The sequence below is a fragment of the Lissotriton vulgaris genome, chromosome 8 (genome assembly GCF_964263255.1).
Source record: "Lissotriton vulgaris chromosome 8, aLisVul1.2, whole genome shotgun sequence".
Taxonomy (NCBI): domain Eukaryota; kingdom Metazoa; phylum Chordata; class Amphibia; order Caudata; family Salamandridae; genus Lissotriton; species Lissotriton vulgaris.
Genome location: NC_141696.1, coordinates 602,756,841 through 602,784,582, shown reverse-complemented (window position 1 = coordinate 602,784,582; position 27,742 = coordinate 602,756,841). Strand labels below are relative to the sequence as shown.

The window sequence follows — 27,742 nt, the reverse complement described above, 5'->3', positions numbered from 1 at the left end:
GCAGAGAAGATGGGGTCAAGTGTGTGGCCAGCATAGTGGGTAGGGGTGTTCACCAGTTGCTTGAGTCCGAGGTTGGTGAGCAGGGTGGTGGTGTTGTTGTCATTGTTGTTCTCCAGGTGGAAGTTCAGGTCCCCTAAGAGGATGTAGTCTGATGAGGCGAGGGCATGTGGGATGATGAAGTCGGCGATGACTTCACTGAACTGTGTGCGTGGGCCCGGGGGTCTGCAGACAAGGGTTCCTCTGAGGGTGGTCTTGCGGTCGGTGTGGATCTGGAAGTGTAGGTGTTCGGCGGTGTGGTGAGGGCATCTTCGGAGTTGGTTGTGACGTCGATGGTGTTCCTGTGGATTTCACCCAATGGAATTGTGAAAATCATGGGTACAGGGCTCTGATTTACCCCATTGCAGCAAAAATACTAGTTATGAATGGAGATTAATTTGTGATTGCAGCTCTCTGGCAATTAACACTTTCTCTTTGAATCTGAAACGCATTTGAGAGAATGTGGGTAAGGGTTAGGGCGTTCGACCTTGGAGCTGGGAAACCGGACTCGAACCTCGGCAGGGACGCTCAAGATTCTGGGCAAATCAGGGGTGTGGCCAACAACATGGCCGGGTAGGACGTGAGCCAGCTCTCTCCGGCTACCGTCATTAATCCGACGCACATATCAGCGACCTTCATTCCCGAATGTTGAATTTATATACTGCTTGAGGCCCCGTGCACCTGCGGGCTACCCCTGAGAGTGGCTTGAGGGGGAATATTGCCCGGAATCCGGAGGAGGAGTGGAGCGGTCTGGAGGCCTGGCGGCTGTGCTAAGATGGCTCCGGCCCAGGACTGCTGACGGATGCAGAGCTACTGGAGGTCCTGTGTGAGGAAGGGGAAGCGGTGTCTTGGGCGGCGCACACCAAGCTCTTGAATCGACCGGTGCTGGATGCCTGCAACCCTGACGGCATACTGGGCTGCTCCCGGTGAAGCGTGCTGCCTGCTGTGGTGCCTGCGGTGGTCGCGGGAGCTTCGGGACCTGGCCGAGGCCGTTTGAGCCCACATCGGAAGAGCGAGCCTGAAGCCGAGGGTCTGAGGATCGCGCTCGACACACATAAGGTACAGCGGAGAGGCGGGGAGGACATCGGGGCACTGGATGCGGAAGGGCGACTGCCTGGAAACGCCGCTTGCGTGAAGGGGAGTATCGGGAGTGGCGGCAGCTGGGCCCAGCGAGGAGCCGCCTTCGAGCCGGTGAACACGGGAGGTCTGGAGACGGACCTCCTGCTTCGGCCTTCCCCCCCCCCTCCTGCTAGATTACCCGTCCTGGGGACAGGAACATCGGTGTATTGTGCCCCACCCGCACAGCAGCTGGCACCGGTGGAGGAAGAGTGCTCGCGAGGGGGCCCATGTTGCACATCTGCAGCTAAGGGCCGCTGAGGTGAGAGGGGCTGGCCCTGAGACGGAAGGGCCTCATGGATGAAACCTAAGTGGAACATAACCGGGTCGGAGCCTGGTCCCTGACTGGTGGAGCATCGGGACAGGTGTGAGGGAGCTGGGGAGCTGGACTGCTTGCCTGAAGGTTGGACCGGCAAGGCTGTGTGGTGGACGCAGAAGGGGGTGACCCAGTGCACTGTGCTGGAGGTGAGGAGTAACTGTGCGACATTTGTAGTGCCTTAGTGGACGCTGGTGCCGAACGGCAATGGTCAGTGGCACACGATACAGGGCGAGTTGGAAGACTCAGGCCCAGATTAGGGAGGCCCCGGTAAAGGTGTGACAGCAGCACAGCACAAGATGGGCAAGAAGACCCTGGACCCTAAGCCCCCCAAACAAGGCACCCTGGATCACTATGCTGTGGCTCCTCCGGCGGCGGAGGGAGATCCGAAAGGGGTGAGATTGGACACAGCCCTCTTGATGAATGCCATACAGGCGTCTCTTGAGGCCCTGGAAAACAAAATAGGTGAGGTGGGATCGGATGTGACCCTACTGCGACAAGATCTCCGTAATTTAGCTGAGCGAGTGACGGCCTCGAAAACCAGGATAGGGGAGGCGGAAGACAACGTACAGAATCTAAAAAAGGATCAGGTAGACCTACAGGCCTCACATAAACAACTGCTGTGGAAGGTGGATGACGCGGAAAAAAGGGCGAGACGCATTAAACTCCGCTTTCTGGGATTTCGAGAAGGAATTGAAGGGGCAAGCATGGTAGAGTTCCTCCACTCCTGGCTTCTGCGCACCTTCCCAAAAGACAAGTTCTCCACTTGCTTTGTCATTGAGAGGGCACATAGAGCACTGCTGGCGAGGCCTCCGGCTGGGGCACAGCTGCGGCCAGTCATCGCCTGTTTCTTACATTTCCTAGATCGAGACATGATACTCAGGGAGGCCAGGAAACTGGGGGACATTCGGCACGAAAATGCGCACATAATGATTTTCCCAGATTACAGGCAGGAAGTGCAGAAGCAACGGCGCTCCTTTGACTCGGTGAAGGATAAACTGAGGACCCTCCAAATACAGTACATGCTGCTCTTCCCTGCCAAGCTAAAGGTGATCTACAAGGAGAAGACCCATTTTTTCCTATCTCCGGAGGAGGCATGGCAATGGCTGGAGGAGCGTCCTCCTCTGGGACGGCAATCAATGGAGGAGCGGAGGTCGTCGCAGAGAGATCACCCGGGGGGAGGTCTTCGAGGTTCACCGAAGCCGCAGAGACTGAGGCAGAAGCGTGGCAGCCGCGATGTGGCGGCAACCCCATACCCCACCATCGGAACGTGACGGAGGAGGCGGCGGCGCACAGCCTCTCTTGATTCGATTCACCCGGCGGGCTAACGCTTTAGCTGCCTGGCAGAGCAGACGCGATCGGAGGAGGACGAGGAGCCTGGTGGGACCTCATCCGAAGGAGAAGATATGGAGGGGTCTTCGCTAGACCTCTTGGTAGCAGCCATAAAAGACATGGAACAGGAGCATACGCAAGACACCGAGGTCTTACAGGGGACCCTCAGGACTCTAATTCGTGATGAAGGGACTGTAAAGGTCAGCCAAACGTGGACTCTGTGGCCAAGAGCACGCAAATTGAATACCACCCTCCTTTTTTTTCTATATCTGTTTGTATTGAAAGTATTGGACTGTTTTTCTTTTTCATCTTTGTTTTTCCTTTTTTGCTACATGCTTGTGATGTTGCCTTACAACGACTTTCTTGTGGTACAGTAGAGTGGGCAAGTAAACTGTTGGGGTAGAGGTGGGGTGGGCGACAGACCTTCACCTGGACGGCTCTATCTGTATCTCTAGGATGGTGATGGGTCTGGAAGGGGGGGAGGGGTGGGGTGGGGGGCGTTTCTGGGGTGAATCACTAAGGGGGCAAGGGAGGGGAGGGGGGTTACTAGGGCTGTAAGATGGGGGAGTTTATGGTTATGGTTATTTTTTTCACGCATGATGTAAGCAGAAAGGTTTATTACACCCGTACACCCTACACCAGGGACCGGCCGATGCCTATCTTGACCCAGTTCGATGTCCCCTGAAGGGTTGGGAGGCCCTGGGACGGAGGTGCATGATACTGGATCTGTCGAAATTCTTACATGGAATGTGAACGGCCTGGGGACCAAGATTAAGTAGGACTGGTTATGGCCTTTGTTAAGAGGATGGCCCCGGACATAGTCCTACTCCAAGAAACACATTTGTAAGGTATGCGGTGTGAATTCCTGGCCAGGGGGGCGTATAAGGTATTGGCCCATGTGGGATACACATCGGGCTCCAGAGGGGTGGCCATTTTAGTCAGGAAGTCGCCCCCTTTCACGGTTTTAGACACTTGGACTGACCCACAAGGTACATACGTTGGGGTAACAGGGACGTGGAGGCATCAGAAAATCACGATCCTCTCAGTGTACGCACCTCCTAGACTGCAGGCTAGAACTCTCTCCGGGGTAGCTGACATTATTCTATCCACGCCAGACACTTTACACGTGATAGGGGGGGATTTTAATGATGTGGTACATCCCCCTCTAGATAGGTCAGGGGTGAGGGCAGACGCCTCGGTTCAGTCCCCTTTGGCGGGTTTCTTGACACAGTGAGACTGACGGACCGGTGGAGATGGCTTCACCCGGATGCTACGGTGTACTCTTATTTTTCTGGGGCCCACAAGATATACTCCAGACTGGACTATGTCTTCTTGCCCCGACGTGCGCTTGATGTGGCTAGCCGGGCAGAATACCTGGCGCGAGGCATCTCGGACCACTCTCTGGTGCTGGTGACAGTAGGGAAGAGACCTGGGAAGCAGGGTAGGAGCTGGAGGTTGGCTGCATGGGACCTCCAGAATAAGGACTTGTTACGAGGCTTTAGAGCGGATGTCAGGGTGTACTTAGCGGACAATCTAGGCTCAGTGTAGTCGGGGGTGACGATCTGGGAAGCTCTAAAGGCGGTCATGCGAGATAAAGTACAGAATAGGGTAGCGGCAGAAAAGAGGAGAGTGCAGGGTGCTCTCTGTGACCTGGAGGCTCACGTCTTAGAGCTGGAATGCCACCATGTAGCAGATGGGGACACACGTTCGTTACGACAGATGCTGGATTTCCAGCAGCAATACAGGGCCCTGGCAACTGATGAGGCCAAGATACAGGCGCAGGCGACCTTGCAGAAGCTCTATGATGTGGGGGATAAATCTGGGAGACTTTTGGCATGGCTGAGTCTGAGGTGGCAAGAGGCAAGATGGGTAGATTGAGTGTTGGATGCAAATAGCCAAAACAGAACGGCGGATGAACAGATAGCACAGACGTTCGCTGCCTATTACGAGGAGTTCTATGAGGCTCGGTACCTAGGCTCGATGGCTGAGATCAGTCAATACCTGGATGGGGTTGAGGCTCCCAGTCTGGAAGAGGAGGCACGAGAAAGCCTAGAGTCAGAGATTACAGTAGCCGAGGTGAGAGTGGCGTTAGCTAAACTGGGCCCGGGGATGTCTCTGGGGCCAAATGGGTTCCCCGCTAAGTTTTTTATTTAAAACAGCAGACCTCCTTACTGCCCACATTCTGGCTTTGTTTGAGAGAGCATTGGAGGAGGGAACGCTCCCCCCGGACCTCCGCATGGCCACGATAGTACCTATCTATAAGCAGGGCAAGCCGCCACGGTAGTGTGCGTCTTACCGCCCAATATCTCTGTTGAATGTGGAGGTTAAACTCCTGGCGACGATTCTGGCGCTAAGACTGAGAAAGGTGATACCAGATCTGATACACCTGGATCAGACAGGCTTCCTCCCAGACAGGGCAACTCGACATAACTTGAGGAGGACCCATAACTGGCTGATGGAGGTGTGTGATCGTGGGAAGCCCCATGTGTTTCTATCCCTCAACGCGGAAAAGGCGTTTGATGCAGTGCGCTGGCCCTTTTTGGACGGGGTGTTGCTAAAGTTTGGATTTGGCCTGAAGGTCCGGAACTGGGTAAACCTTCTCTATACTGATCCACGAGCTAGGGTTAAGGTTAACGGAGTGTTTTCAGGGGACTTCCCCAGAAGAAGAGGGACCCGGCAGGGGTGCCCTCTATCGCCACTGCTGTTTGCCCTCACCATAGAAGTGGTGGCGTGTGAAATACGGCAGGACAGACGGATAACGGGATTCAGAATAGACCAGGGTGACGAATATGAAGAGAAAATCTCGCTCTACGCAGACGACATCTTATTATACATTACACATCCAGAGGTCTCGGTTCCGCATCTGTTCACTTTTCTGGGCCGCTATGGGTCACGCTCAGGCTATACTATAAACTGGCACAAGTCGGTCCTATATAGTCCTAGGGGTGAGAGCATGGGGCCTGCCCTGCCTGCGGAGCTACAGATGACGACCGAGGGATTTACATACTTAGGGATATATATGACGATGGACCGCTCTGTCTCGTATAAGAAAAACATCCAACGAGTCCTCACCAATTTTGCGGTGGACGCAATCAGGTCTCCATAGGGTTTACTATGATAGATACCGCTTACATCAGATGTGCCGAACCAGTGACCCTAACTGTTTAAGATGTGGACATGCTGAAGGGAACTTTAATCATACCGTCTGGGAATGTGGGGTCCTCCAGAGCTATTGGGCGACGATAATGAGGGAGCTTAGTGAAATACTTGAGACAACACTACCGCTGGAGCCTAAATTGGTGTTTCTGGGGATACCGACTGAGGTGGATTTGACCTGACCTCACTTAATTTTTCTAACACTGGCCTTAGTAGTGGCTAAGAGAGATGTGGTTCGGGCCTGGGGAGCGCCGAGCCCCCCGAGACTAGATGAATGGAGGAGGGGAATGCATATTTACATGGCAGACAAAAGAGTGACATATAAAGCTAGAGGTTGCCCGAAGAAGTTTAATAGAGTGTGGAGGAAATGGCGACGTTACTATGGCTTGGATGGGGGGCTTTGAGCGTGGGGTTACTGTCCTGTCTATAGCCCTGGGGTGTGATGGAGGAGCTCAGATACAGCGCCATGTTCCGGAAGTAGTTGGCATGTTACCATATATGGACAAAGTGCAATGTTTTGTACAATCTCGGCGATGGCGGGTGGTGGGAGAGGGGAAGGCAGGGTACGATGAACAATCTGCTGTGACATGCTTGTACTGTTGCTATGGTTTGAAAATGCAAATAAAAAAATGTAAAAAAAAATATAAAAAAAATAAAAGATTCTGGGCAATCACTTAATCTGCCAATGCCTAACCAACATAAAACAAATGTCTCCATTTGTAACTGGCGCTGGTGTAAAGCGCTATGATGCCTTCAGGTCTAGTTTGCGCTTTATAAAACTCCACTAAAAAGAGATATCATATAAATCATGTATACTTTCCCACTAACCCGCCACCAAGTCAATCTTCTTCTGCCTTTCCTACTATTGGAGGCATAAGTTAAATAGACGCCGAATTCCAGGTAAAATATTGTTGGAACAGAAAAAAGGAAATCTAGATGCAAGTGCAAAAAATATTGACTTTTTCAAGGCTGGGTAAACTTTGTTTCCAGTAATTAGCTGGAGGACGCTGTGCAGCTTGAGGTTTTTGTGAGGCCGCTCTGAAAGTTTAAGGTGTAATTCAAAATCACTTGAGTTAGCTTTAAGGGGTACATTTTAAATTGTTCTGAACAGTAGGCCTCAAAATATTAGTTGCCCGGGCGCCAGCTGTGCTTACAATGCCAAAAGCGAAACTACGGTTCCCAGAATGCGACAAGCTCTTCTCCAAAAATCCAGGGTCTGGCTTAGTCAAGTCAAGTCAAGTCAAAACATTTATATAGCGCACTACATACCCAGAGGGTTTCAAGGCGCTTAGGAAGGGGAGGTGGATTATTTGTCAAAAATCCACGTTTTAAGCTGCTTTCTGAACGCTAGATGGTTCTGGGTGAGGCGAAGGTAAGCGGGGAGTGAGTTCCATGTTTTGGCAGCCAGGTATGAGAAGGATCTGCCTCCCATGGTGGTCTTGTTGATGCGAGGAACAGTGGCGAAGGCTTGGTTGGAAGAGCGAAGTTGGCGGGAGGGGGTGTAGAAGGACAGTCGAGAGTTGAGGCAATCTGGTCCGATGTCGTAGAGTGATTTGTGTGCGTGGGTAAGCAGTCGGAAAGTGATCCTCTTATTGACGGGTAGCCAGTGGAGGTCTTTAAGGTGACCAGAGATGTGTTCGTTGCGTGGGATGTCTAATATGAGCCTGGCTGAGGCGTTTCGGATTCGCTGTAGTTTCTTCTGGATTTTGGCGGTGGTACCTGCGTAGAGGGTGTTTCCGTAGTCCAGTCGGCTCGTGACTAGAGCATGGGTGACTGTTTTCCTTGTTTCGGAGGGGATCCAGCGAAATGTTTTTCTGAGCATGCGAAGAATGTTAAAGCAGGAAGAGGATACGGCGCTGACTTGTCTGTTCATTGAGAGTGAAGAATCCAGGATGACGCCAAGGTTCCGTGCGTGGTCTGTCGGGATGGGTGCATTTCCGAGGGCTTCCGGCCACCAGGAGTCGTCCCATGCAGAGGGGGATTTACCTAAGATGAGGACTTCTGTTTTGTCTGAGTTCAGTTTCAGACGGCTTTGTTTCATCCATTCGGCGACTTCTTTCATTCCTTCGTGTAGGTTAGTTTTAGCGGTGCTGGGGTCCTTGGTGAGAGATAGGATCAGTTGAGTGTCATCCGCGTAAGAGATGATGTTGAGGTTGTGTTGGCGGGCGATGGCTGCGAGGGGGCTCATGTATACGTTGAAGAGGGTGGGACTGAGTGAGGATCCTTGTGGTACGCCGCAGATGATTTCAGAGGCCTCGGACTTGAATGGTGGGAGGCGGACTCTCTGGGTTCTTCCGGTGAGGAACGAGGTGATCCATTCCAGTGCCTTTCCTTGGATTCCGATGTTTCTGAGGCGTTGTAAAAGGGTGCTGTGGCAGACTGTGTCGAAGGCTGCAGAGAGGTCGAGGAGGATGAGGGCGACTGTGTCTCCATTGTCCAGTAGAGTTCGAATGTCGTCTGTTGCTGCGATGAGGGCGGTCTCAGTGCTGTGTTTGGCTCGGAAGCCAGATTGTGAGGGGTCGAGTGATTTGTTGGCTTCGAGGAAGGCGGCGAGCTGGTTGTTGACAGCTTTCTCGGTGACTTTGGCCGGGAATGGAAGAAGCGAGATGGGGCGGTAGTTTTTGAGTTCGGTGGGGTCTGCTGTTGGTTTTTTCAGAAGGGCGGTGAGTTCAGCGTGTTTCCAATCTTCTGGGAAGGAAGCGGAGTTGAAGGAGCAGTTGATGACGTCTCGGAGGTGAGGTGCTATGACGGAGTCTGCTTTGTTGAAGATGTGGTGAGGGCATGGGTCCGTGGGGGATCCAGAGTGGATGGAATTCATCAGGCGGATGGTGTCCTCAGTGGAGATTGGGTTCCAGGCGTTCAGGGTGTTGACGGGGGGAAGATGGTCAGCAGCTGGTAGGGTGGGTTGGTTTTCGGGTTGGTTGTCAAAGCTGTTGTGGATGTCTGCAATCTTGTTGTGGAAAAAAGAGGCTAGGGAGTCGCAGAGGGTTTGAGAGGGGGTGATGTCGTTGGAGTTGGCCGAGGGGTTGGAAAATTCCTTGACGATGTTGAAAAGTTCCTTGCTGTTGTGGGCGTTGTTGTCAAGTCGATCCTTGAATGCTGTTTTCTTGGCTTTTCGGATCAGTTGGTGGTGAGTGCGGGTGGCGCTTTTGAAGGCGTCCTTGGTGCTGGTGGTTGGGTCTTTTTTCCAGGCCTTTTCAAGGGAGCGGCAGATTTTCTTGGATTTCTTAAGATCATCGTTGAACCATGAGGCCTTCTTGCTGCCTGGTTTGCTTTGCCGTTTTTTCAGTGGTGCTAAGGTGTCGGCGGTGTTGGATAACCATAGGGTGAGGTTGGCGGCGGCTTCGTTGGCGTTAGAGGAGAGGGCTGGGGAGGTTTGAAGGAGTGATGTGGAGATCTGGTCTGTGGTGATTTTGTTCCAGTTTCTTTGTAGAGTTGGTTGGAGGTGGATGATGGGTTTCGGCTTGTTGTAGGTGAAGTGAACGCAGCTGTGGTCAGTCCAGAGGAGATCTGAAGTGTGGCTGAAGGAGACATGGTTGCTGGAGGTGAGGATGGGGTCGAGTGTGTGACCTGCGATGTGGGTGGGGGAAGTGACCAGTTGTTTAAGTCCGAGGTTGGCGAGGTTGTCTAAGAGGGTGGCGGTGTTGCGGTCGTTGATCTTTTCAAGGTGGAAGTTGAGGTCTCCCAGAAGGATGTAGTCTTTGGAGGGGAGCGCGTGTGGGGTGATGAAGTCCGTGATGTCTTCACTGAATTTTGCGCGTGGTCCTGGTGGTCTGTAGAGGAGGGTGCCTCTGAGTGTGGTCTTGGGGTCGATGTGGATCTGGAAGTGAAGGTGTTCGGAATTGGCGAGGTTGGCATCAGAGCTGGTTGAGATGCGGATTGTTTTCTTATGGACGATAGCGATTCCACCTCCTGTATGGTCGGTGCGGTCCTTGCGTGTGATCTTATAGTCATCAGGGATAGCGATGGAGATGTCAGGGGCGGAGGAAGCGTTCATCCATGTTTCCGTTAGGAAGGCGACGTCAGGAGAGATGGTGTCTAGTAGGTTCCAGAGGTCAATGGCGTGCCTGTGGACCGAGCGGGTGTTGAGGAGGATGCATTGTAGGTGGTTGGGGTCGGGAATCTGTGGTGTGGTCGTAGTGGAGATGTTGTCGGTGCCGCAGAATTTGCAGGAGAAGCAGGAGAACGGTCCATGGGTGCGTCCAGGAGCGGCTTGGACGCAGTTGGGGGCGCGACCGGGATTAAGGGCTAGGAGGGTGGCGGCATCGTAGGTGACGCGGGGGGGCTGGGCAGTGCGAGGGCCAGGGGCTCTGGCGCTGGGTGCGGTCCAGGCGCGGACGGGCGTAGACGGGCTTACCTTTGGCGCACCTTCGGCGCGGCCGTAGCGCGTGGACGCTGCGCGTTGATGCATCTGTCATAAGTGGAGAAGTGGAGGGGGCGGAGCGTGGGAGGGGGAGCTGGGAGGCGGTAGCGTAGGGGGAGGGACGGGCTGCAGGCACAACAAAATGGTGGAGTCAACAATAACAAGGACAGCAGGACGCTATGGGCGCAAACAATCAGGCAGCACACAATATTGATGAAATCACAGAAAAAAGAAATGCGGAGCGCTATGCCACAGATCGGCTTCCAAGTCAGTTTCAAATTAAGTTTAAGGCAGAGGGGAGAGGCAGCGCTGCGCACAAAGGTCAGTAAAATTAATCTAAGCACTGGGAGCAATGCGAGGAGAGGATGAGCAGCGTTATGCACACAGGACGAGTGAAGTCAGTTTCAAATTAAGTTTAAGGCAGAGGGGAGAGGCAGCGCTGCGCACAAAGGTCAGTAAAATTAATCTAAGCACTGGGAGCAATGCGAGGAGAGGATGAGCAGCGTTATGCACACAGGACGAGTGAAATCACAAATAACGCAATGCAGGCTCAAAAGATGAATGGCAGTGTGGACAGGCAGCGCTACGATACCACTATAGCGCTTGCAGGTCGGGAGGAAGGCTGGAGCGACCGCTTCACACAAGGTGGCACATGGCCTTAGGTCCACTGAGCAATTTTGGATCTGTGTACAGCTTGAGTCTTAACTGGGTCAACGTATCCCCTCATCCTTACGCGACAATTAACTTGGGTCATTGTAATACCTTGTCTTTACAACATTTGGAGAAGGCAGCGTATTGCAGCAATAAAGTCTTCTAAAACAACGTTCTTTTTAGTGGGGTGGGTGGGGGTGTGAGTGAGTTGACACTTCTCTCTCTCTCTATTTCTGAACTGGGCGGGGCAGGGAAGCGGGAGTGCGCGCCTGACACTCAGGTGGTAGTCGTTGCGTTCTGATTGCAGGTGTCAGCTAGCCCCGAACTGCTGGGGCTTTAAAAGGAGCTGGGCGCGCGCAGTTTAAGATCATCTGTGTGAGCGAAAGGTTGTTGCAGGCGGTTGTGGGGCGAGTGAAAGAGCTGAGCGTACGCGGTTTAAGAGGTAAAGTGGTGGGGTTTATGCGAGCTTTCTATCTGTTCTTCCTCGCTCTCAAACAGTATTGTTTCCAAGCAGCCTTCTTCGCTTGCAAATGCTTCAATGTTGATTATGTTTAATTTTCAATTGTTTGTTTTCAAGTAAGCCTTTGGCTCTTATTGACTTTATTATTATTATTATTTTTTTCTTGACGTACGGACCCTCCATGTCGATTACCTTTTTCCCTAGTTTACGAAGTACTAATCTGTCCGATTCTGCAATGCTGACTTTGATGCTTGGGGGAAAAAAATGACTCCAGCATAGTATCTGTAAAATGCGTAGACTAAATTTTATAGCGACCAGAAAATGCGTAAGTTCTCCTAATGTGACTATATTTCAGAAACGAGCGCGGACCCCCTCACAATCTCTCAAAATAATTATAAACCGAAATCAATGTGTTGCGCATGTTAAATGCATTGTCAATGACAAACCGCTGGGGCGCGAGCGCAACATTGCGGACTCCATGATATGGTTTTCATCACCTTGTAACTATTCGCCGCCAACCTCGAGGGTACAAAGTCGAAGTGTTGCGGGATTAGTACGCTAACTTGACTTTAGCGACAATGTTCCAGGTAATGCTGCCAGCACCAATAAACGTTCATTGGCAAAGACAGCAGGTCGCTCACATTTTAAAACCAGGCCTACCGATTTGGCAACACTTGTTCGTATTCGGTCATATCAATCCTGCTGCTCTGTGTGGTAGGAGTAAGCTAAACGTATGTAATTAAATAGTTCTATTAATTTGAGGGCTTAAAACTGTGAGACCAGGTGTAATAGTTTAGAAAACATTGCAGGCTACACCACGTGCTTAAAGTGAAACCCTGTTTCTTGTATTCGAAATATCACGCTTGTTCACTATGGCATGCACCATAGACCGGGCCACGGGAATTGTTCAGTGAGGTAAACATTGTTCGACCGGTTTTTTAAAATTATGCCAAATAACTGAAGCACTTTCTGGCCGTATTATCATTTCAACGCACATTAATACTCTGGGCAAATTTGCCCCTCCTTAGTACCACAGTCGTCCGCTGAAATGTCATTAGTTAACCTTTGCTACTGCTGCCCTGCTCTCAAATTGTATATTCTGTTAAATAAGTATCAGAGAAAAGTAACTTTAATCAACTGGTGGCTGAAATGTAGTACATTTTTTCGTCGTGCCGCTCTTTTTGGATTTGTTTTGACTTTTCAAGAGAATTAAACACTGGCAAATCATGAAGTCTCTCCTAGATAATGCCACGGTACTGGGTACATAAGTATAGACTCCCAATCAACTTTTCCCTTTTGTTGACCAATACATCAAATTACTCACTTCCGCTCCTGCAGAAGGTCAACAGTACAGCCATTGGATGCGCTCACTTTGAATGACTGCCTTTCGCCAATGCATATGTACTAAAAATAGTTCCCGAAAAATAGAAATAATTACTCACTTGCGCTTCCCAACCACTGAACATTCCTACCTATAAACCGGCTTTGGCATATTCATGTATCCTACCGAAAAATAGCACAATTTATTAAAGTAGCCAGAGTGTATACGCATATTTTTCGGTTAAAGATACACCCAGGGTTGTGACTGACATTTCAACCATTTGTATCCGACTTGAAGGGCCTCAACTGCTTCTCACCTCTTGGGTTGTTGGAAAAGCACTGTCGGTGTAAACTATCTTTGCAAAGCTTCCACCCCAATAAACAGACAAAATCTGCTATCTAACTGTACTCGCCAGTGACTAAAGGCACCTATAAATAGGTGAGGTGATATTCCAAAAAAGGTGCATTAATCTGTGATTTGACTCTGCTCATTACGAACCAGGGTTGGTCAACTCTTCCTAACGAAAATGCACACATGAGTAAAATGGCAGAACCCTGTGTACAAATTCATATACTAAAGCCACACACCTCAGCCTGGTACAGGTTATTTGAAGCAGTGGCTCCTGACTTGAGAGACTTCACAAGTGGGACTGCAGTTTCATGATAATATTTCAATGGTTTTGCAGTTGACTTGTTAAGAATACCTAGTAACAACTTGTGGAACTGCCCCTTCATGAAGGAATAGCAATGCTTTTGCATTGTCTTGAGGGGGATACCTGGTAATGACAAGGAACTGCATCTCCGTGAAAGACATTTTAAGATTCGCCACTTGATTCAAGGGGATCTTTAACTTTAGGATTTGCCCGGTTTGTATGTAAAACGTAATCCTCTATTGGCTTGCATTTTGCTTCTTCCCACCACAGGCCATTTTACAATGACGTAAAAATGCCACTCAAATAGTTTGCCAACAATGTGGTAGAAGGCACTGCACATAACCATTTATTGCTAGTACCTGTATTTGGTGGAAGGAACTTGGCCTAACCAGTGGATAGAAAATGTGATTATTGTAAAGTGTTGTATAACAATCAAGACAATTGAAAGTAGCAATATTGATATACCAGCATTGGCATAGATACTTCTAGTGAATTAAATTACTATTTATTAGCATATCAAGAGTTTTTGTTTGTTATCAAGCTCCAACCCCCTAAACTTTGACGGACACTTTAAGCAGTTGCATCTTCCTAGAGGAACACTTAGTAACAACACGAGTTATTGCAGCTCTGAGCAACTTGTTCAGAAGTTGCTTCTGATTAGAAGGGGACATCTAGTAAAGTTCTGAAGGGCAGCAGTCAAAGACGTTATGCTGTTTATCTAAAAGGATATATAGAAATTACTTGCAGTAACTCTTGCTATGCCGGGGTGTTAGCAACCCACACCAAGGGTATATCAGGTGCAATAATTATCATCAATTACGTTATAGTATTAGCGTGCAGATTTGGGGTATTAAACCAAAACCTGTATGTTCCAGTAAACACTAGTTTTTTCACACTTTGGTACGGACAGATCTGACCTGCCACTGTTACAAAATTCAATGGGTGAGAATAGGAGTTACAGTAGCCAATCGAACTTCTGCAAAACAAATGCATAGCTTTATCTCCGAATCATATGGGAATGGCTTCCTCTGGGAAGGAGTAAGAGAATGAAAACCTTTCATATAGTAGACCCCATGCACATGAAACTGGTGCCCATATGCTCAGCCAGACAAGCAAGAGCTCACTCCATTCTAATGTTATAAAATAAATGTAGGAGCAGATGTTACCGATTCCCAGAGCTGTGAATAGGTGTAAAAATGTGTTGCATCTGCTTTTACAAACACAATTTCATATACAAAATAAAACGGATTCTCATTTTGTATAACTCAACACCCATATTTGAACTTGGTAAAATCAAACTACTTAACATGGCTTCTAAGTCTCTAATAATACCAGTAGCATTATTGCTATACAAATCTGGTCAAGTATCAACTGTTAATGGTTTAAGAATATGAAAGGGGAGCCTCGTCGGTCAGATGCCTGGGTAGGTTGACGGTGCAGCACTCGGCAAACCTAGACCAGTTAGTAACTGGACAGGAGGAGACCGCTGAAGCATAGCTTCCCCCACACTAGGATTACACTCAGACGAGGTAGGATCTTCGGCCCACCTCCGATTTCCATGTGGAGTAGGTAACAGTTGTGCCATCCACAAGGTGTAGATAGTGTTTTAGTTTTTTACCTGGTCCTGACGAATTGCGTTGTATCCCTAGGAACACTAGCAAGAAACATGTTGACCGTACACATCTTCTCGCTTGGTAGAGTAGACCGTCCTGGGTTTTTTCACTAGGAGGTCCACCTCACCATTTCTTTTAATAAAGTAGCTAACCACGCCAATAAAATAGTCAGTGGATTACTTAACTTTTTTTTAACAATCACCGCGCACATCTACACACACCCTTCTTAGAACCCTCATACCCGCATGCACCAAGTGGCAGGGACAAAAGATGTCCGGCAAAGAGCCCCATCTGGGTGCCCCCCAGCTTGACGAGGAGCAAAACCCATATGATGAAGCATGACACCTAGCTTGCTGGGTGTGAGGGTTTTAGGTCCCGACAGGGTTGACTCCCCTCCCCTTTCCATACCATAGTTAACTCTTCAGGTGTCTCTCTCCCATTTTTTAATCTCCTGGAACATACCACCCCCCTCTTGTCCTGGGGAACTGCGTACCCTTCTTTGTCTCCACAGAATATGACCGCTGTAATAAGTTCCCATACATGGCTAATGGATTTCAGGGGTTACAATTTGTTAATCCCCCACCTTTGAAGAATTTCATGTAATCTTCGGACTTAAATCTGCAAGCAACTTTTGCCCATGTTTACTACTTCTTTATATTCTATCTTCTGCGGCATATATAAACCCCCTTATCAGGTAGTCGTTGCAGAACTATCGCTTACAATCAGTTCACTTCGATGGCCACAGAATTAATCAAACAGCCACGCACTTTAAATGTGACTCCTTTCTCACCCCCCCCCCCCAATGTCTGTCCTCCAATTACCCCATAAATACAAAATCCTCTCGAACTTAGTCCTAGAACTGAATATTGGGCTATTGTCTAGGACTTTGGTATGTAAAAAGCTGTGAATTTTTTAATTGCAGATGGCATAACCCTGTTAGCTTAAAACAAAGGCTCTCCGTGATGAACCAGCATCGACAGAACATCACAAACGTGAGGCCAACACAGGCTTATTCCTTTAGGGTAGTGCTACTATCAAGCCAACTGCAGATGAGGTTAGCTCTGAAACTTTTTTCTTTTTCTCTAGATGAGGACTTTTGCTAGACAGGAACAGCAGTTTAATGTCCATTCCTTGTTTTTGACATTGGCTGTTTATATCAAGTTACACTTTTATTCAATATCTAACTACACCACCCTTTTGTGGTGTATAGAGGTCTGTTATAGCTACCTTTTGAATGTACTTGACTTTCTCCTCCCAGCCCACTTGGATTGGGGCAAAGAGCAAGCTTGAACCTGGCCTTACACTGAGAGGGTACAGGGCATTATTTCCATAGACATTTCCCAGTTCCATGCTGTGCAACTCCTAAAATTCCACTAAAGATGTAAATTCAATTAACATTATCCAGGCCACTGTGGCCCTCACTTTGGGAGGGACAGGACCACATGTAAGCAAAATGAAGAGGCTGGTGTTTTTTTTTTTTTTTTTGCAGTCGCATTCCAGAGTACATACTAAAGTGACAAGTGGGTGTACAATTCCAGCAGGTAAACTAGTTGGGTGAACTGTAGAAGACTCTCATTGATCAATTTAAGGTCTAACTGGTTCAATCTCAAGGTTTACTGTAAATGTGTAAAAGGATCGAACTCAATTAAAACCATGATCGTATGATCTAATGGGTCTTGATTTATTCTACAAAACTTTGGAAACAAATCTAGGGAGATCTCTCAAATGGCGGCATCCATTTTGCAATGAAGGTTTATGTTAAATTGCTTTTATGGTAAATGTATACATTAGTTACCACTCAATTTAATCGCATTTGAAGAGAAGGGGTAGGCCTCATCTGGAAAGCCTGCAGGCATGAACTTTCTTCACGATACCAAATTCTCAAATTAAAGTTTGCTTATTTTCTAAATTGGTGTAGAAACTTCATTCACTTTATTGCTGCAGTTAAGCCGGACTGCTTTGTGCCGCGCTACCAGGGGTTAAACACAGGCTAATTTAGGGAATGTTGTGGTTCACTCTGACCAGTATTGTATTTGATTGTGGCTTTTACTACTCGGCTAATAACCCAGTTTCTTACAGCCCCACAAGTCATGACTAGTGAGACTACAGAAGGACTGAGTTTCCATTGTAACCAGTCGCATAGACAGCCTGGCACTTGGACTCCCACAGTATACATGTGCATAACCAAAGACCCCATTGGGTCTGGGGAAAATTGGAGAAGTGGCAGAAGCCTTTCTGTTCACTTGCATCGGCCCACTACAAACACTCAGACATGCAGTTGCTCACTTCAAGAAAATGGGATTGGGGTTTCTCGAAGCTCAGAAATAGGCTTCCACAAGAGCTTTGTGGTTTGTGGGTGTTGACAGTTTGGCTTCAATCTTGTCCCAAATCTACTCTGTACCTGCCCAAGCAATGGAATCCATCAATTCCAATGCAACTTCATCCGAGATTGTGAGATACTCCAAACTCCACTGAATACGCCAACCCTCCATTAATGGCCAAGAAAAGTCATGTGATAGGGAGGTTTTATCAATGCTGGACTTCAGGCTCCAATACCTACTGAGACTCATTAGCACACTGGGTCCCTGCTGAGTTGTGTTGAGTTTGTGGCTTTTTTAATCTTGTAGACTAGATCAATTGCATTAGATATGACTCCTATTTTTGACACCATAAGCTTTACACATCCATTCGCCTGATGATTTTACGCTAGGGAGCCATAAATCTTTTTGTGGACAAGAGCTTGCAGAGCTCCAGACCACTTGAAAAAGGGTTAGGGACCTGGATTTTCTGGGCTTCTTACAAGATGTGATATTAGATCTTTGGGACGTGGCAGGGACAGAGGTATGAGAAGTGATCTGATATGCATGCTTAGCGTTTTTTGTGCAAGACAAATCTGCAGTCTAAATTTAAAGTGCATAATGCAACTCTTAAGTGGTAATAGTGACTACCATCAATCCAGTAGTTCTTCTGTGTGCGACTTGTCCATTGAACAATTATTCATCAATAATTTTTTTAAAGCTTTTTTGAACAATTTCATATATCACATTACATACAGATTGGTTACACACATACAAATCACATTTCAGTACTCTTCAAGTGAGATTATATTTCATAGCGGGCACGTCACAGATGGGATATTGGGACATCTAAACATAGCATGCAATGTACATTAGGCCATAAGCTACAAAGGGTGAGCAATTCAGCAGAGAGGATCTTAGTGTAGCATAGTGCACAGTGTATAGCACAAGGATATATCGCCAGTTCACATTACTCAGTGACAGTCCAGGCAGTGCACACAGCAGTAGAAGTACAAAGAGCGTCATCATTATTGAGCCCGCCAAGGGTCATTAGCCAGTACCTGGCTATGAGCACGTATGGCACACCAGTGCAGTCAGCAACCAGCGCTATAATTGTTTTAGATTTGGCAGATATATATTGGCTCTCTTGAATGACCTGATGAGGTCATTTTTAGTGTAGCAGGCTTGTTGCACAATGGGGGGGGGGAGGGAGAGGTGTAAATGAATGTAGAGTAGTCACTTGCATCATCTGTCTTTCTTCATTCTTCATGCAGTGTGCACGGAGCATTGAAGCATAATAACCTTTCCGACATAAACCGAAACAAGTGAGTGCCCTACACTTTCTTCTCCATAACCTTACTATGTTAAACGTCACCTTTCCACTGACCACCCCCAGTCATTTATAGGGCTCTGGGTGGCTTGAATATATTCATTGTAAACAAACTAGCAAAAAATAGCCTGCAGAAAGGACCATATGCTCATAACACTCATTCAAGGAGCTCAGCCATCTACCAGCAAATGTCATTGTCCAAAGGGTGCTTAAATGGAGTCATAGATCTGTTATGCATTTGTGATGAATGTCACATACAGAGTATTGTTTGGGTATACATCACAGTAACGCTTTTTTTTTCTTCAACCCCCTCCCCTTTCCTCAGCATCATGTCTGGCCGTGGCAAGAAAGTGGGCAAGGTGGGCAAGCCAAAGGGAAGTGAGCACAAGACACGGTCCTCCAGAGCAGGCCTACAGTTTCCAGTTGGTCGCATCCATCGACTGCTGAAGAAGGGGAACTATGCAGAGCGGGTTGGCTCTGGTGCTCCTGTTTACTTGGCGGCTGTTCTGGAATACCTGACTGCAGAAGTGCTGGAACTGGCGGGAAATGCTGCCAAGGACAACAAAAGATCTAGGATTGTGCCAAGGCACCTTCAGCTGGCTGTCAGGAATGACGAAGAGCTGAACAAGCTGTTTGCTGGTGTGACCATTGCAGAAGGTGGTGTTCTACCCAACATCCAAGCTTCGCTGCTCCCCAAGAAGACTGCCAAGGGGTCAATGCACGAATCCAAAGACGTGGAGTCTCAGGAATTCTAGAAATCTGAAAGCATTGATTCCCAAATGCTCCTTGAACTAGTTTATGCCTTTTTGGTGAGTTTTTAATGCACTTCAGTGAATAAATGGTTTATTTTCTTAAATCGCCTGACTTCTGATATATACAGTAAAAATGCTGCATCATGAATGTTTGTTTGGCTATTGGTAATAAAGGATGCTGTGCCTCCCCCTCTTACAAAGGATACAGTGGCATGGGATCCTATGTTTGGGGGGCTCGGGGGGACGACATGTGTTTCAAAACCTTTGTTAAACGGGTCAGCCAGTGACTGATGTCAATACATCAACATGCCTAGCTGACCTAATCGTACAAAGTAACTTACTCAAATGCTTATTGTTAGATCTAAAACTGGGTGAGTTTCTAATCGCCCCGCCCCCCGGAAAAATCTACGCTAGCTCATTTAACGGGTTGATGTAAGAGGCTGGCTCTGTATATACTATACTCAAAGAAGGCAGTGTGCATAGTCCATGGAGTCCCAGAGGTATAGCAGAGGATGGAAGTAAATAATTCCTTACACTCAATTTAGTGTTAGCTGCGGGTAAGTTTTACTTTCACATCCTTAATATATATCAAAATAAGGTGTACTGGTTTTGTAGAAGTATAAAAGTCTTTGCAGCAAAGAAAATGTAAACTCTTTGTAATACTTGAAACTACAGATTATTTTCTTGTTGTTTTTCAGTTCATTTTCTTAACTTAATGCAAAACAAACTCCTACAGTTCAGGTACTGTAGGACTAGTCAATTGTAGGCACTAAGTTATGTTGTTGCACTGTAAGGCTGACCATTGTTCAGCTGAAGTCCACAACACTATGGGGGAGGGAAAAAAGCTAAGTTGGTAATTGCAGGTTACGTAGACTTTTGGTGTGGTCCTTTTAGGATTAGAACCAAGGTTCAATTCTTCACGGAAGGTGCACCACCAGCAGGAATAGGGCAGCCGGTTGCTGAAGTGCCAATGCTAGTCAATGGGGACTAGGGGCACATTGGTTTGAGGCTGCTCACAGGCAGTTGATGTGCCCTGGAGGACAATCTTCACGAGTTGAGGTGGGGGGTGCCCCAAGGTAGCACCAAAATGACAACCAGGACAGCAGGATGCAATGCAATGGGCTGCCAATATTAACCTATAGAGATCATCCGTTTTGCTTTCAGGCTGCAGGGGGGTCAGACCGGGAGACCTCTTAAAGAACCAGCAGCCAAGTGAGGAATTTGAGATGCCAGGCCATGTCAGGACACAATTGGTTCTGGTTATCAGGGTTTCTTTAGATGTCTGGGCAGGTCGCGGTCTTTGGGCGTGCTGTCTTCTGGACGAGTAGACCTTCTGTAAGTTTGGTGTAGAGGAAGGTCTGGAAGGAGTCTTCACTGTATCGCAGGACCTTCTTGTTCTATTTAGAGACCAAACTGCTGTCTTTGGGAGTCTGGGGCTCTTTCGGAACTGATCAGTACACCTTGGACTTTTTTAGGTCATTGTTATTAGACCTGGTAATGTCTCACTATCCCTGCCTGATTGTCTTTATACTAACCAGCTTGTGGTAAGAACGCAAGTGTGGAGATACCCCTTTAGGCTTGAATTCCTGCGCTATACAAGAAATAAAATAAATAAATAGGAAATCATCATGCTGTATAGGTTTCTTGAAGGTGTGGGCAGGCAGTAGGACTGGGTCCAAAGCAGTGGCCACCTGGATTTTCTGCTGTGTCTTTGCTAATCTTAAATTGACAGGAACTCTTGAGCTGGGTTCAGGGGTGCCCCTCCACACATTCCTCCCCTCTCCTTCCGGCCCACTGCCTCGCTCCTCACTTACTGCCCCTAATTATGTCCCTAATTTCTATCCTTCTTGCAACGCCAACAAAGACAACTCTCCTTTCACCTCTGATGCACAAACGCCTGCTCTCAACCACCACCTTTCCCCACCTCTGAACCCTATACCCCAATCCCCCTCCCATCCTCTACTTCTCCCAGCCTTCCACTGCCAATTGCACCCTTTCTGTTTCCATTGAGCCACCCAACATGCCATGCTCTGCCCTCTCTGGAAAATAAGCTAGGCTCTTATCACCACCATCTCCCAACTAGAAGCTACCATTTCCCTTTTAAGCTCCAAGATTTCACCTTTTCCATACACCTCAATTCCATTGGAAAACTCACCTTCCAACAAGATGCACCTCACCCCCATAATAGCCAAGCATAACCAGTTGTCTGCCAACTCACACAATCCCTCGAACGCCACCCTTCCACTTTCATCTCCAAGTAACCCTACTATCTGCACTATTCCGACCATCTCCTGTCAGAACCACTCATCCACCTAAACCCTTCAGAGCACCCTCGTATAAATACAATATCCTATCACTTATCAAAGCCCACATGCCCCAGTCAACAAAACAGTCTCCACAGAGCTGCGCGGTCTGCTCCACAACTGCAGATCTGCAATTAAACACGAACTTGAAATCTCCTTCACCATCATCCTTCACAATATTGACCTGCTAGTCTTCAGAGACCTGGTTCAAGGATACATCACACTCTGGTCTCCTAGCACCCACAGGCTATTCTATATTTAGAAATGACAGAATTAACAAGGTTGGGGGAGGTGTTTTGTCATCTTTAGAAACTCCCTTCAACTTAAGGCTTTTCCTAACCGCTCCTTTCACACTTTTGAATTCCTATCTCTTGAGCTTCAATTGCACCACCGCTCATCCCTCAGATTCCATTTACCGCCTGCCTTGTAGCGGCCCTTCGTTTATGGAGGAACTCACTGACTTCATTAGCGACCAATACTTGCAAAGTGACTATCAGATCTTCGTGGGTGTATTCAATCTCCACTGGGGCTTGTCTCAAGACTCTTCTGAGAATTTGCTGGTCACCTTCCTCTCTGCAAACTATCTTATCCAACACTGCACAGAAATAAAACACTCTGGGCTCAATCCTGGACCTTGTTATTTCGAAAGCAGGCATGCTTACCATCGCTACCCCTAGTCATGTAGACTGATCTGACCACCTCCTCATTCCATTCGCTCTTCACCTATCACTCTAACTCTCGGCCAACCTAAGAGGGCTACCTCCTGGTTCTGTGAATATAAAAATATTTACCTCGGTACCCTCTGCGAATCTTCTTTGCTATCGCTTCCAAGGCTAGACTTGAACCTAGATGTTAACTAACTCGCCTCCCAATGCCGCACAGTCCTTGCAGTCAAAATCAATAACTTCACTCCTCTCCAAAGATAAACAATGGAGACCACCGCCCTCCACCAATAATTTGGCCACGTTTTGTTCAGCAAGATCCAAGTACCACAAGCACATCTTCCTTAGAAAAGAATCGCACTTCAGAACCCTCCTCGACTCAGCCACAAATAGACTTTAAATCTTTTCAATCTCATCAAGAATCCAAATTGCTCTCCAACCTCCAAGTTGAAGAATTTTACAAAGAAAGTAGCATTTAACTATTTGACACAAAAGCAAAATTACTTGTGGATCAGGTCATTCATCCCACCCCTCCAAAGGAGTGCAAATCGTTAGCCATTTGGCAGAATTTTGACCCATCTCTGAAGATGCCCTTCTCAAATGCATCCTAGCAACAAAGCCCTACAACCATTCTCGACCCCATCCATAATGCCATTGCCTTCTATACCCATTCTCTCTCCTATTGGACCACTCTGGTTAACCTCATCCTGTCAAGGCTCCCTTCCCCTTTCCTTCTAAACTGGGCAGATCACCCCTCTGCTTAAAAAAACTCCCACTGCTGATGCAAACTACCTCAACAATATCCGCCCACTAACCTACCTTTTTTCTTGCGACAATCACAAAGCTGTGTAGCGAAATGATCATATCAAGGACAATGATTTTCTTAACCATTTCCAGTCCAGCTTCATACAAAACTGCAGCACTGAAACAGCCCTGCTGCAAGTGATGGATGAAGTGCTGCGGATACTCTATTCGGGGGATTCTTTCCTTCTAATTCTCCTTGACCTTTCTGTGTCCTTTGACACCATCCATCACAACACTAACACTCTTCAACAGAGTGGGCATTGAGAGCACTGTGCCTAAATGGTTTGCTTTCTTCCCCTCTAATTGATCCCAAATGATCAAAATAGCTAACAGTACTCCTTTGGCAGTAGGTCAAGGTGTTCCTCAAGGCTTTATACTTGCATTCTTTATACTTGCACCCATATTGTTCAATCTCTGTTTAGAACCATTGGGAAATCTCCCCAGTAAATCTGGGATCAACTGTCATCATTCTTCTACCTTAAGGTGGCCTCCACTCATGATCTCTCCATCCTAAGCTCTACTCTAGACTCTATTCAAAACTGGATGTTAACTCATCAACTGATTCTGAATCCCTCTAAAACTGAATTCCTTCTTCTCCCCGGTTCCATCATGGATGGATCAGATGAATCTAACAAACACATTGTTGACAGTGCAAAATCCCTTGGTGTCATACTCAAACCAAAAACTCCATCCACTCTCCCACATCAATTCCATTGCAAAGTCTGCTTGATGCCAACTGCTCCTTCTTTGGTGGATATGCCGTTTCTTCCCAAAGCAAGACTTTAAAACCCTGGTCCAATCGCTGGTTCTCTCCAGACTAGACTACTGCAACTCTCTTCTTACTGACCTCCCCAAATCCCACCTGCTCCCCCCTTAAATCTGTTAACTCAGCAGCTCGTTTCATATATGGGGTCAAAAAAAGCTACCACATCACACACATTTTATCCACCCTCCGTTGGCTTCCCATCGAAGCAAGATCTTTCTTAAAGACTACCTGTTTCACCCACAAAGCCTTGCACTCCTCGCTACCTGGTGAAAAACTGAAAATCTCTGGAGGCTCTAGACATCATGTAATGCAGAAAATGTATTGCTTGAATCTTCCACTTTAAAGAAGGAAAGATTGCTGGCCAATTCTCTTCAGGCAATGCAGTGAGAATCTGGGCCTCACTTCTGCCTCTGCTCCGGACCACCACCTCTTCCCAGGCCTTCAAAGCTCTCCTCATTCGAAGACACTTCAAAATTTAATTCACAACCTCTCTATTATCTGAAGGAAGTCCTTCCATTCTAGGTAATTCTGTTCTACATGACTATGGAAGTGCCTTCCCAGTGTGTTCTTGTGGTTGGAGTATCTGCCATTTATTGCAGTATTCTACTTGTATTGTGTACTCTATTGTAACATGCACTCGTCACTTTTCCTCTTGTAAAGTATTGTTTGCTACCACTTGTATTTTGTTTGCTCTTGATACATGCACAATTGTCACTTTTGCCTCATGTAACGTTTGATTTTGTAACATGCTCACTTGTAATTTTCTCCATGCATCACTACTGTTCCTTTTGTGAATCGTTCTGACACTTTCGGTAAAGTCTGTGCTATATAAAACGCATAAAAAATAGTGCTACTGGGGTAGCAAGATAGTAGCCAATGGGCTGCTGACCTTCGGGTGCAGCCACCCTGTGTGTGCGCCTCTACTCATGTGGGAGAGTTAGCATGATTCCTGCGTGGAGGGTGCGTTCCATCTGCAAGATGGTGGGCACCAGAGTGGGCTTCACCTCTCCTACACCCAGCTGAAGGGTGGTGTTAATAGAGGTGGGCACACCTTCTCGTCCTGGTACCCCCTTGCTTCCACAAAGGAGTGAAAACTGTTAGCAAGAGGAGCCCCCCCCCCCCTTCCAAAGACTGTTGGTTGTTTCAAAGGTGGCAAGGCCTTTGAAGCTCCCCTGCCACAGATGGTCTGCCTGACGAGGGGGAGGTCTGAACAGGCCAGGAAAGCTATTGTTTCTGGGAGCAAAGTCTCCCACCTCAGGGGTCCAGTAAACTGTCTAGTGGTGGCAGGCTGGTGTTAACCAGTCAGGAACCCACTGTTGGGGGCGGTCCCCTCTAGAAGGGACCCCTGGATGCATGATACCAAACATCCCAGGACTCAGTAAAGCCGTTATGGTGCTAGGAAACCCGTAATGAAACGTTTGACAATAGACTCAGTTTTACTGTGCACTTCAATCTAAGAATGACCTTAGATATTATGGATGCCTCTCTGCTTCTACAGATACGACCTCTCATGATGAGGTATAGTGCACCCTACCTTAAGGGGGACTTAACACTAGTAGGGAAGCCAGACATTCCTGAGTAGTGAGGATTCCCCCCCCCCCCCCGGACCAACCAAATAGTCCTTCACTAGCCGGCATATACCTGACCCAGAAATTGACAATATCTGGTAATCGTTTTTAGAGAAATACTGTCACCAGTTACTGTTGTGAGTTGTTGGTTTAGTTTGTTTTTTTATTATAGTGTGTCTTTTGCAACCTGCTTTTAGATTGTATAGAACACTACTGCACACATGGTGCCTGGATGAGTGATCCTTGGTATAGCACGGTACTGTGATGTAAACCTTGCTAGTGGTCCTATGGGCAGATTGAGAATTGTAAAATGTGCTAAATATTATAATGCAGTACTATAATAAAAAGGGAGTTGACTTTCACTCTAGCAGTGCTAGGCAGGCATGGTGAACAGATGTGTGCCTATTGACACTTCATTTTTGGCTGCACCATACACTCAGGCTGCGCTGGCAGTGGTGTGCCTTTGAGATGGCTCTGAGGGTGGCAATACCATTTACATAATATTTTTTTTGCATTACTAGAATAGCTGGAATTCGTTTTCTGCAAGCATGCAAGTTTCAAGTGCCCAGTTTGTTAGCTACTGCACAGTGCTGAAAGTTTCCCTCCAAGCATTAGATCCGTCAAACTACGTAGGTGCAGTAGACTCATGCACACTAAGAAATTCAGTTAGCAGCCGTCTTAGCACCACTGGAGTTTCTGGGTAGTAAAACACATGGGCAAGCTTCATTCTAATACTATAGTGTCGTGTGACTGTATGTTAGTCCACAAACCAGTTTTACCACTAGGTGAGTAGTTGCAGGAGAAGATTGAAGCCGAGCAAGTCTCCTTTTTCACGAGACATTGCTCCATCAGGAATTTGCCTTGTCAGTATTCTAATTGAGAGTAACTGAATAGGCTGAGCAATAGAACTAGACCTTCTACTACCATGTGCGAAGGTGCACAGGACCAATGTATTGCAAAATGAGGACTGTTTGCTGTAGTTGTGAGGACTGCCATCCCCCCCTAGAGCGCCATGAGGCCCAGGTGGATGAGCTGTCACCCCAAAGCGCTTTTAGTGCCCAGCAGCTGCAGCGTATGGAATGCATGACCAGGCCAAGAGTGGGCCAGAAGAGTCTAGGCCCTATCACTCTGGTTTTCTTCCTGAAGGACATCAATTAATTTGGTACTAAAGAGACCCAAAGTACTCTGGGAGAAGCCAAATGACTTTAATTTCTTCTTAATTTGCTGTGGTTTCCTCTAGTCCAATGGTGGGTGGAGGTGTAAACGCCCATTGGTGTTCTCAGCTAAGCTCTTTCTGGCGAAGTACCTCTAGGATGTTGGAAAGGGGTATTGGGGCCAGAGTGCAGAGATCCCTCATAGAAAAGACTAGGTTCTGGTACCAGTATATCTCCTATCGAGCTGAAACCTCTTGTTCTTCAGATAAACTTCCAGTATAGGTTGCTGCACTTAAAAGTGTAGTTCCTATATTCCCAATAGGCTCTGTGCATTGGAATAATATATCTTATAGATTTGACGTAGGACTTATGTCTACTAGGTCTCTATCAAATATATTAGACTTAATTGTGAGTGCCAGCTAGCTCAGAGGTCACTAGAAGCTTTCTCGAATACACAAGAAGGGATTAATTTCTGACAACCGCGTAAACATGACAACTTTGTTTAACCAAGAATTAACGTATCTTCAGAGTTGTGGAAACAAAAGATTTTTTTTTTACTCCGTTAATTGTGCTTCGTTTCATCAGAGAAATGGAGAGACAGGCGTTTTCAGTAAAAGGATTTATTGAATAGACTTTTTCATGCAAGTAAAGTACACTGCTACAATATTAATACTGGTTGCAAAGTCTAATGCGTACAGTATGAAGAGTATTATAAAATAATACTGTAAAAGCATTGTATGGTTTCTAAACCATAGCTAAATACATACATAAAGGCTAAAAAGTACAGAAAGTACTCAACTGGTGCTTCTAAAATACGCCTACCCCAATGTACCTAACCTAAGTCTAGTACGTGGGAAGAAGTAAGTGAGGTGTAGCATAGGTTCAGTTTTTCTTTGCCAAGAATCTAACCAAGATTGCTCTTAGGGTCTAATCAGCTCCGTACCTTGGTTTTTAGAATGAAGGAGGTCTGATATCTGTCTCAGGACTTGATTTCCCAACACACCGTGAGGTGAGCTTGGAAGCACTGGAACTGGATTCTCACCTGGAGAAATGCAGCCTCTTGAGCAGTGTGTCAGCTAGAGGGTTGGCT

At 47.3% G+C, this 27,742-nt stretch overlaps 1 protein-coding gene across 3 annotated transcripts in view; it reads left to right on the top strand.

The window, feature by feature from the left end:
• Nucleotides 1-11,341: 11,341 nt before the first annotated feature.
• The window catches only part of LOC147697788 (late histone H2A.1-like), a 37,559-nt gene continuing 21,158 nt past the window's right edge, over nucleotides 11,342-27,742 (top strand). The window contains exons 1-2 of one of the 3 annotated variants that reach the window (XR_015299160.1): nucleotides 11,342-11,412; nucleotides 18,969-19,452. Coding sequence is in view for 2 of the 3 variants with exons in the window: in XM_086933347.1 (XP_086789473.1) it covers nucleotides 15,979-16,070; nucleotides 18,969-19,398 (522 nt within the window). In the remaining variant the exon portion in view is untranslated. Of the gene's footprint in view, nucleotides 11,413-15,973; nucleotides 16,071-18,968; nucleotides 19,500-27,742 lie in introns of those variants that run through there. The other 2 variants (XM_086933348.1, XM_086933347.1) reach the window with 2 other exon arrangements.